Source organism: Dasypus novemcinctus, chromosome 6, assembly GCF_030445035.2.
Source record: "Dasypus novemcinctus isolate mDasNov1 chromosome 6, mDasNov1.1.hap2, whole genome shotgun sequence".
Taxonomy (NCBI): Eukaryota; Metazoa; Chordata; class Mammalia; order Cingulata; family Dasypodidae; genus Dasypus; species Dasypus novemcinctus.
The window spans coordinates 96,414,228-96,425,300 of record NC_080678.1 but is presented as its reverse complement, the minus strand read 5'-3'; the positions used below and the strand labels follow the sequence as shown (position 1 = coordinate 96,425,300).

At 53.2% G+C, this 11,073-nt stretch overlaps 1 protein-coding gene across 1 annotated transcript; it reads right to left on the bottom strand.

Moving 5' to 3' along the window:
* Positions 1-286: 286 nt before the first annotated feature.
* On the bottom strand, positions 287-10,870 carry LOC101434389 (ornithine decarboxylase-like). The gene is given in 4 exon segments (XM_058299626.1): positions 287-799; positions 802-1,068; positions 10,083-10,259; positions 10,261-10,870. Coding segments are annotated over 4 exon segments (1,404 nt in total). The 5' UTR covers positions 10,708-10,870.
* Positions 10,871-11,073: the final 203 nt, after the last annotated feature.

Here is an 11,073-nt window from a genome sequence, read left to right as displayed (position 1 = left end):
ATTCTGCTGTTATACAAGCTACAAATGCTTGCTCAGCAGGTGAGAGGCATCCCTTAGAAGTATGTTTGAAAGTGAGTAAAAATCCATATAAAACAAAATAATCAAGTAGTTTCCAGAGGAACACAGATAAGTGTAACCCCATCTCCTAGTCTTCCTTATCACTGTGTCTGTGCCAATCCTACCCTTAGAAGGACATTTCAAAACTAGCAGTAATTAAGTTAAATGATTCCCCCCCCAATCCCTCCATTCAAGCTAAACTCACAGTTAGCAGCTACAAAAATGGTATTTACACATTAATACTCGCTGGAGCACAAGTGGCCGGGTGGCGCTTCATCCCACTTTCCCAAGCACAGGAAAAAGGCAGAACACTGGCATCTTGCTCCTCTACTTCGGGTGGAAACCCCTGGCTCTCGATTTGTTGCATGACTTGCCATGCAGTCCCTGATATCACGTAGTAGATGGTTGGCCTCTGGAACCCATTGAAAGTGGAAGCAGGAGCCACAGTGTAAGCACCCATGTTCTCAAACAGCATCCAGTCACCCACGTGCATTTCTGGCAGGCCACAGCACTCAACGATCCCATCAAGGCCATCACACATGGGTCCCCATATGCTAGATGAGTAATACTTCTCATCTGGTTTGGATCTCTTCTGCAGAAGAGGCCTTACATGTGCATGATCATAAAGGATACAATTAAATGATCCATATACTCCATCATTCACATAATACATAAAGGTTTGTTCACTCGATTCATCTTCATCGTCAGAGCCTATCTGTTCCTTAAATACAATTTTTTTTTTTTGGCAATGATATTCACTGCAAGTGTGAAAGCTGAAGCAACATAATATCTGCCTGGTTCAGCTATGATTCTCATTCCAGAATCTAACGGGAAATACTTGTCTAATGCTGGATTCATGACACTGGTTAGCTCTTCAAATTTAAGCTTCATGTCATCAGATCTGGGAAAGCCACCACCAATATCAAGCAGATATATGCTGAAACCAACCTCAGCTCCCATGTCAAAGACACAGCGGGCATCAGAGATGGCTGTGGCAGCGGTGGTCTGAGCCTGGCCGAGGGACGGGCGGCCGTGGGCCAGGCGACTCTTCCCGGAGGCGAGGGTGAGGTGGGAGACTTGGCTGAGTCTCTGGCGGAGGCGTGCAAGATGTGGAGGGTGGCGGGGACGAAGGAGACAAGACACACACTTGTGGAGCTATAACAGAGCCATTTATTGGGGAATGTACAGAGATTATATTATAGGGCTGTGGTGGAGGGGGGGCAGGGTTCTTGCTGGGATGCCTTATAAGGCGTGCTGGGGAGGCTTTTGATGAGGATTGGTAAGGAGCAACACGGAACTGCTAGGAGGGGGGTACGGGAAGGGGCGGGAATGGTGTCACAGCGAGGGGAGGCAGGAAGAGGAGGGGGAAGGGGGAGTGGGGGAGCTGTCCGGATGTTGCCTTTTGGCGGGAACAGTGGGCATAGCCTAGATGACTGGGCGGGCTTTGGAGCGCCGCATACCAATGGCCCGAGGACGCAGCATTCATACTGGCCGTCTCGTAGTGGGCCTGGGCAGGATGAGGGCTTGTGCCCGTACCAGCCCTTCCCTTGACCACTGGCTCCAGGTTATGTGTCTACCTTCTGCCAAGGCTGGCCCCTACTGAGGAGGAGGCTATCCCACATTTCCCCCTGGTTTTTTAATTAAAAGAACTGGGGGCTCCCCCTATAAAGAAAGGGGCAGGGTAGGGCAGAGGGGGGGCAGGGTATAGGGAAGAGTTGGGTAGGGACTGTGGGGGGAGGGGGGTAGATGGACAGCTGATTGGGCTCAATTGGAGGGTGGCGAGAGTCTCTGGATGAGAACAAGTAAGGCAAAAAGTATGAAGTTATTGAGCTTGGCGGCTGGGGTACAGCAGACAGTTCTGAAGTCATATGGCGGTTGTCTGGACATCAGGACAGTGGGAGGGTTTAGTTTTTCTCTTCGGACATGTAGGACGGGGCTGGGCAGGGGGGCCGTCTTCTGTAGCGAGTCGCTGGTACTGGATGCACATGTAGGATGTGAAGACTGCATTTTCTTGGTCTTTGGCGAGCTGGATGATTTTTCTGATGGCCCAGGGACCTATAGTGAGGGCTAGGATGATTATGATTAGCGGACCCAGAAAGGGGAGGAGGTACGGAAGGAGGGTATGAAAGACTCCAGAAAAGTAGTTAGCTGCTTCGCGCTCTCTTTGGCGTCGCTCTAAACCTTCTCGGACCTTTCTCAGGGTGTCCTCTGTGAGACCTGTAGAGTTAGTGTAAATGCAGCATTCTTCCCCAAGGGCGGCACAGAGGCCTCCCTCCTTGAGGAGAAGAAGGTCAAGGCCCCGGCGGTTCTGGAGGACTACCTCGGAAAGGTAGTTAAGAGAGTTTTTAAGATGGGAGATAGCTGTTTGGAGATGGGCGATGTCTTCATCGACAGCTTGTCTGAGGGAGGAAAGAGAAGAGGATTGCGTGGTGAGGGCAGCGACTCCTGTGCCTGCTCTGGCGAGACCTAGAAGGGTAGCAACAGTGAGGACAGTGATGGGCTCTCTTTTTTGCAGGTGAATGGGGAGATTTTGACCCTGCAAGCGGGAGAAGAACTCTTCGTTAGGATGGAAAAGGACTCAAGGGGCGAGAAGAATGAGCAGACAGGTTTCATTGGTGGCATTGAGGGTGGCGACGTAGAGGCAGGGGGTTAATCCTGTGGATGTGCAAAGCCATTGGGAGGTGTTATGGGGGATTAAGAATTTGGCAGAAGCGCCAGGAGAGGAGTAGTTGGAGCAAGCTTTTAGGGGGAGATGGGAACCTTGGCGAGAATGAATGCAGCGCCCTGTGGAAGAAACGGATTGAAAGGTTAAGGGGACAGAGGAGGTGTTCCAGTTGCATTTGGCTGGATTCTGTTCAGAGGACTTACTGAAAGTGAGGTTAGTGGCAACAGGCTCATACAGAGGAAGAGAGGGGGAGAGACAAAGCCAGCAGCTCACAGTGAGGTCGGGGTGGGAGGTGTTCAGAGAGGTGTACAAGGCTTTGATTAGGTTGATGAGAGGGCTGGAATACCGAGTAGGGGGTAGGCGAAGCTTGGGGTTATGGGAGCTAGGGGAGACAGTTGTGAGAGAGGTGCCGGGCGAAGGAGAGGGCGAGGCAGAGTGGGGCGGAGAGGAGGGTTGTGCCTGTGGAGGATTGAGAACTTTATTTGGGCCAATGCCACTTGGGATGGGGGTGGTGGGGTGTCTCTTCTGTATGGAGAAGAGGCTACCCCAATCATAGCCTTCCATGTAGAGGCGGATGTCATATGTGCGGCCACTAAGCCAGTTGTCCTCATTGGGGTTTTTAACCGTAAGGGTTATATTGCGCCAATTTTGGTTTGTCCATGCTACTTGGAGGTGCTGATCTCTGTTGGGAGCCTTAGACCATCCGTAGGCCACTGTTTCGCACCCCCAGGAGGGGCAATAAAAATGCGAGGGGTCGGCACAGCCCCTGCCTGTGGAAGGACAGATGTAAAAGCCAGAAACGAGGTTGGATTGGCATCGATTACTTAGCCAATTATTATTGTCTAGATCTGCGAATAGAAAGAGATTACATATATGCACAGTAAGGGAAGGAGTGCCTGCTGTTATATTGAAGGCTAAGATTTTGTCTGGGCTGAAGGTTTTGAGTGTCCAATTGTAAGGTTGATGGGTGGAGTTGGCTTGACCTGTGGTAGCAAGAGAGAGGAGGAGGACAAGGAGGGGGACTAGGGAGGGTGAGGGGGGTTGAGATGGGGGGTGTAGGGTTCTGGCTTGCTGGTATAGCTGCAGGATGTTTGCAACTTCTGTTGCAGTGGGGTGTTCCGTTGGACAGGGAGGGTTGTGCAGGGTGACCTGGGTTACACGGCAGATCAGGCTACGGAGTTGACGGCGTTCCTTCCGTTTCAAGCGAGGCTGTTGCTGGGGCGCAATTGGTGTTTAAGGTTGGGTTTGAGCCGGCTGTGGTGGGGGGGCCGGTGGAGGGATGCTGTGCCGGGCTTGATGCATCCTTGCCCTCAATTGGCGGCGCTCGCGTCGAGACAGACTGCTCAGCGGTGGCTGGTCGGACATTCCGCCCTGGGATCCAGATGGGATGGGAGGCATTTTCTGGAAAAACACAAGAAAAACCTCTCCCTTGGGTGAGGAGGGGGCTGGGCCCCTTCCAGCTATTAGTTTCGGGGTCCTTCCAATAGACCATTGGGGCCTGGGTGGGCCGGTATGATGGCCCCCAATGTCTATGTAGGGGTGAGAGCCCCTCTTTGTTAAATGTTAAGAGGTTTAGATGTATAAGGGCCGCGGTAACCAGGTTCCCCGGGGATGCTTGGGGGAGCATTGCCCTTTCTTTTTCTATTTGTGTTTTTAATCAGCGGTGCTGACTTTCAACGATGGCTTGCCCCTGAGGGTTGTAGGGGATGCCAAAGTGATGGGTGATGTTGTATAGCCAAAGAAAGGCAGCAAAGGAGGCACTGCGATAGGCAGGCCCATTGTCTGTTTTTATGTCCCAGGGAACTCCCATGAAGAGAATTCCTTGTCTTAAGGCTTTGACACAATGTTTGGCTGTTTCCCCAGCAAGGGGGACTGCATAGCACATGGCTGAGAAAGTGTCAATTATCACATGCACGTATTTGAGATGCCCAAAGGAGGGAAGGTGTGTGACATCCATTTGCCATCTGGAGTTGGGCTTTAGGCCTCGGGGGTTGACCCCTTGAGGTTGTAGGGGGCCAAGTGGCACGAAGGGCACGCAGACAGTGCAGTTGTGGACTAAGTGTTTGCAGGTGTTTAGAGGGAGTCCACACAGATGATGCAGAGATGTGGCTGAGTAGTGAAATTTGGAATGTAGCAGCTTGGCCTGGTTGATAGTGTCTCCCGGGGGGGCTGCCGAGATGGCCAGTACTGCTTGGTCATTTTGGGCTGAAACTGCTTGGTCTACTATATTATTGCCATTAGCCAATGGCCCAGGGAGGCCCGAGTGACTACAAATGTGGCTAATGAACCAAGGGTTCTGTCAGTGTTCTAAGATACTTCGGAGGTCTGCAAGGGCTTTATCAATGGCTGAGTCCCCCGGAAAAAAGGTGGAAAAGGTGAGGACTTGGCAGACCTGATAGGTGTAAAGGCTGTCTGTGAAGATGTTTACTGGGTGGTCACGGTGGTCCGCGAGCACACAGGAGACTGCTAGGATCTCACCTACTTGGACAGAATGGAGGTTGACATATCCGGTCAGGCGGGGTTCAGCGGCATTGGGGAGGTAGGAGAGGGTGGCAAACCGGGTTTTGGAGGCGTCTGTAAAGACGGTGATTGCCCCGGGGATGGGTGCAGAGGAGGGGAAGGGCTGGAAGGGGCTGCAGAAGGGGAGCTTAGCCAGCCCTTGCAGCAGCCGATGGCTAGATAATGACAGCTGAACTCACCATGAAACCCTTCCAAAAGGATTTGCATGTCTGGGTTATCCTGTATGAGCAGGCTTGTTTGTCTGGCATCTAGGGGCCAGACAATCTTTTTTGGTTGTGCCCCGAAGACATGGATAGCCAATGTGACTAGATCTGAAGCCAGGCTAATCCAGAGCCACACTGCAGGGCAGATTTTTCTTAATCGGCTCTTGGCAGGATGCGCCCAGAGCAGGGGGCCATCTTGCCACAGGCAGCCCATGGGGGTCCCGGGCATGGGGAGGACAAGTGCTATAAGATGGCTCTCTCTAGTACTAATTCTATGGAGGCAGCAGGTGGTGAGTGCCTTGTTGACGGCGGCTATGGCTTCCTTTGCCTCTTGGGTGAGTTTAATGCGCCGGGAGACTGCTTGCGGTGGGGCTTCAGGGACACTTAATAGTGCAAAGAGTGGTTGGAGCTGTGCGGTGGTAATGGGCAGCTCGGAGCAGAGCCAGTTAATTTGACCGCAGAGCTGTTGAAGTTCAGTTAAAGTGACCCGGTCAGGGATGTCTAACTGGGGGGTGGATGGGGAAATGGTCTTATCAATAGTGAATCCCAAAAAGGTTAGGGGTGGTGTCATTTGGACCTTATCTGGTTGAACGGGAAGGCCGATATTATCTAAGTTAGTTGTCAGGTCAGCAAGGATCTGAGGAAGAGCAGAGGCATCTTCAGAGGCTACTAATATGTCATCCATGTAATGAATGAGCATAGCCTGCTCCCGTAGGGGGGCCACTGCATGGTTGACATACATCTGGCAGATAGCCAGACTGTTTCACATCCCTTGTGGGAGGACCTTCCATTGGTACCTGCTGGCTGCGCCCGCTTGATTGGGGACAGGAACAGTAAAGGCAAAGCGAGGGCGGTCCCGCTTATGTAATGGGATGGAAAAGAAGCAGTCTTTTATATCAATAGTGGCCACATGATAATGAACTGGAATGGCCATTGGATGGGGGAGTCCCAGTTGTGGGGAGCCCATAGAGAGAATATGCTTATTAATTTCTCTCAGATCATGGAGGAGTCTAAATTTCCCTGTGGACTTCTTTTGAATGACAAATACTGGTGAATTATAGGGGCTGGTAGAGGGTTCAATGTGGCCAGCGCTCAATTGTTCCTGAACGAGGGCTTGGAGCGCTGCTAGCTTATGTGTGGGGAGGGGCCACTGCTCCACCCAAATGGGTTCCTCGGTGTCCCACTGTAGAGGAATGGGTGCCGGAGGTTTTAAGCGAGCAGTGGCGTATATCATTGGGGGGGGCTGCATGGTAAGCACTGCCCCAGAGGCAGCAAGGATATCGCGGCCCCATAAGATTTGGTCTATGGTATGGAGGAATAATGGGCTGAAGGTGCCTGTTCGACCGTCTTCATCTTCCCATATGAGGGGTCTCATAGCTTGTAATGAGGGAGAGGTGCCGGTGGCCCCGATTACTGAGGGGCCATCTGGGACCTACCAAGGCATAGCCAGTTGGGCGGGCATGCAGGAGACTTCTGCCCCTGAATCAAGTGTACCTGTATACCATTGCCCCTCGATCTTTAATTTCCGAGTGGGCCTTTGTGGGGTAATGGGGACAGTCCATAAAAGCGTTTTGGGTGGCTCCCCTGGCGGGCCTGCAGGAGTGACTTGGCTCTCATTTGCAGAGCCCGGTTTGGGAGGGGGCTCCAAGGGTGCCTCATTGGTCTGGATGATTCCTTTGGAAATAGTGTGCCAGCGATAAGGGCAATGCCAGTCTCTACAAGGAAACTGGGGGCAGTGGCCATTAATGACCCATGGAAAGGCATCTGAGTGGACTTTGTAGCGGGTGCCTCTTAGGGACGGGGCTGAGGCATGCCCCTTTGGAAGTTTAAAGGCTTGTTGGCCGGTTGTCCAGAGGGCATGGAATGGGGGGCGGATTGGCAGTCATGTGCCCAATGAAACCCCTTACCACAGCGAGGGCAGGGGGTAGTTGGTGGGCGGCCTCCTCGTGGCGAGGGCCGAGGGGGAGGCTTGCCCCTCAACAGCTGACTGGGGCCCTCTGGTGGCGGGGCCTTGTGAGGGCACTCTCGAGCAAAGTGCCCGGTTTCGCCACAGCGGAAGCAGCCAGCAGTAGCCGCTAGTGCTGCAGTGACATCACCGGAAACTGCATTAGCGAGGGCTGTGGTGGATGGTCTAGACTGCTACAGGCAAGGACCCAGTCATGGATACCCTTGTCTCACACTGGAAGGATGGCTTGTTTACATATTGGATTGGCCCCTTCTAGGATAAACTCGCGCGCCAATGCCAATTGCGCTTGGGGGTCATGAACCTTGCAGGAGCAGGTGTCCTCGACCCTTGAGACAAAGGTGGCAAATGGCTCATCCCGGCCTTGGGTTAACTTTGCAAACTTTTTGGGTTTGCTAGCTGAGCAGTTGCGGAAGGCTCACAAGGCAACGTCTCGAAGAATTGGCCAGAAGTCAGCCAGGACCTGCTGGTAAGCAGTCACCTGGACAAAGTCACCAGTGCCCGTATAGGCATCAGGAGGGTGGAGGATTCCCGTGGCTGCATTCTGAGAGATTTGCCTTTCTGCCTCTGCTTGGAAGTGGGCACGCCAATCGACAAATTGCCTGGGGTTTAATATGGCCCGGGCGAGGGAGGTCCAATCTTGGGGGAGACAGAGGTCCATGCCGATGTCCTGCAGAGCTGGATGGCATAGGGACTACCCAATCCATCCTCCCTGACAGCTTTCCGGAGCTGCTTAACTGTTTCGGAATCGATTGGGTACCAGTCATAGGGGCGATTAGCGGTAGGGGCAATATTCAAGGGAAAACAGCTGAGAGAGGGAGGCCTGCGAGAGGGAGGGATGTTGGAGGCAAGCTGGAAATGGGGGGGAGGGCGTGGGTGCAGAGTGAGGGGGCCCGGTCCATTGACTTGCCGCAGGGGCTTGCGGGTGATCCCAGTGATCACAAGATGGCGGCACGGAGGGCGCGGCCGAGGCGTAAGATGGCAGACAGGCCCCACCCTCAGAAAGGGAGGGGTAGAGTCCGCGCACCTGGGGGTGTGGTGGGGAAGTGACATCATGGTCAGGGTAGTTCTCCTTTTTGGCGCCCTTTTTGGCCGAAGGAGAAGGAGGAAGTGCGCCATCTTGATGAGGTCTCGTGTTGTCTTGTCTAGGCAGGTGGAGTTCGAGTGCATTGTTAAGTTGCTTGACTAGAGACTCTGTATCTGAAGGGGGGTCTGAATCAGAATCTTTGTCCTCCTTGGCTGCTTGGGCCGATAGGGCCTCCTTTGATTTACTGGGGCTCCTATCTGGGGGACGAGAGCCCTGTAGGCAGGAGCGAATGGTTATTAGGGTGGGCAGCATGCCAGGAGGGAACCACTTCCCTTCATGCTCCATGGCGGAGGTGACCTGATCGATTAAGTGATCATATGTGATAGGGTCCCAGAGGTGGCAAGTGGAGAGCCATGGATTAAAAGGCAAGAGAAGGTCCCAATAAACTTGCAGTTGTCGAACGGAGACCTTACAGCAGTGAGTATCTAAAAGTCCTGCCAAGGCGCAGACCTGAGGCGCTTGCCGGGCAGATAGCCGGTTGCCCATGATATTGCCCTAGAGGGTGAAAAAGGCTAGAAGGGCCGAGACTACAAGGCTAAGAGAGGCGAGGAGAGCAAAGAACAATACTCTTTGGCGACAGGACCAATCCGAGGGAGCGAGTTCAGCGAGACACCAAGTGCCGATTAGAGGGACGATTATACGGACAACAACGCCGAAGACATGAAGGGGTAATGGGGAATCGAGCAGTAGAGTAGGTGAGGGAGAAACAAGCTGGGGTGTGGGAGTCATGAAAGTGAGGCTCTCTGAATTGGGCATGTGGGGAGAGGTGGCCCTGGGATGGGGGCAGCGAAGGGTGAGGAGAGGTGGCCCTGGAGTGGGGGCGGCAAAGGAGGGGCCCTTATCTTGCAGGCGAAAGGAGAGAGGAAGTGGAGAGGCGTCCGGGAGAGTGGACTCTGGGCTGGACCGCTGCACGAGGGCAAAGATTCCTCACACGGGGCACCAGTTGTGGCAGCAGCGGTCTGAGCCTGGCCGAGGGATGGGTGGCCGTGGGCCAGGCGACTCTTCCCGGAGGCGAGGGCGAGGCGGGAGACTTGGCCGAGTCTCCGGCGGAGGCGTGCAAGATGTGGAGGGTGGCGGGGACGAAGGAGACAAGACACACACTTGTGGAGCTATAACAGAGCCATTTATTGGGGAATGTACAGAGATTATATTATAGGGCTGTGGTGGAGGGGGGGCAGGGTTCTTGCTGGGATGCCTTATAAGGCGTGCTGGGGAGGCTTTTGATGAGGATTGGTAAGGAGCAACACGGAACTGCTAGGAGGGGGGTACGGGAAGGGGCGGGAATGGCGTCACAGCGAGGGGAGGCAGGAAGAGGAGGGGGAAGGGGGAGTGGGGGAGCTGTCCGGATGTTGCCTTTTGGTGGGAACAGTGGGTGTAGCCTAGATGACTGGGCGGGCTTTGGAGTGCCGCATACCAACGGCCGGAGGACGCGGCACCCGTACCAGCCGTCTTGTAGTGGGCCTGGGCAGGCTGAGGGCTTGCGCCCGTACCAGCCCTTCCCTTGACCACTGGCTCCAGGTTACACGTCTACCTTCTGCCAGGGCTGGCCCCTACTGAGGAGGAGGCTATCCCACAGATGGCCTGCACAAAAGTTTCAGGATCAGTACAGCCACTTCCCACATGGAAGCTGACATCAAAGACATCGATATCGAGCTCTTTAGCCCATTCCAAAAGAAGCCTGCTGGTTTTGTGTGTGGTTCCAAATTTAACACTGAGGTGGCAGACTGCTTTGGAGTCATTGGTGGCAATCCACAAAACCAACTTTTGCCTTTGGATGTACCCTGGCCACTTTCATCAACCCAACCTCACTGTCAAAAGTCATCATCTCAACTCCATTATTGGCGGCATACATAATTTGAGACACTTGTTTACAAGGGTTTGCATAGATTATCCTCTCTGGTGGCACCCCAAGACTCTGCACCAACTGGATTTCAGTCTTGCTAGCACAATCAAATTCTGTCCCTATGGAAGCCAGGGACTTCACTATGGCTTTATTGTCATTACATTTGACTGCAAAGAAGGGGGTGACATGAGGAAGAACTTTTAACCATCTCAGATGTTTCTTTAGAATGTCTCCAAGGTCCACAACATAGAAGGCATCTTTATCATCATCAGAAGAAACTTCATTAATTTTTTGGTCCAGAATGTCCTTGGCAGTAAAACCTTCATCAAGGAAATGGCAGTCAAACTCCTCATTACTGAAGTTGTTCATGGTTTCTTGATGTTCCACTGAAACACAACAAAATGGAAAACTAAGAGATGGAATTTAAAGAGATTTCTTTCAGCTTTTCAGGAAGGCAATTCTCCAGGAATTCCAAATCTTGCTGAATTATAAGACTTGTGCCCTTGATGCAGCAGTGGAAATGTTCTCCTAGCACTTGGGCACTGGGGCCGCCCCCTGAGGAGGTCCTGCAGCCCGCAATGCTCCGCCACCGCTGCCCGCCTTGCTCCCTCCTGCCAGAGGACTGCCAGCCCAAGGAGGTGCCAGAGATGCTGGCAGAGGGTGGTCGGCAGCAGGGACCTGACTCATTTTTCTTTTTCAATATGTCTTTAGCTATTCGGGGCCTCTTTCCTTTCC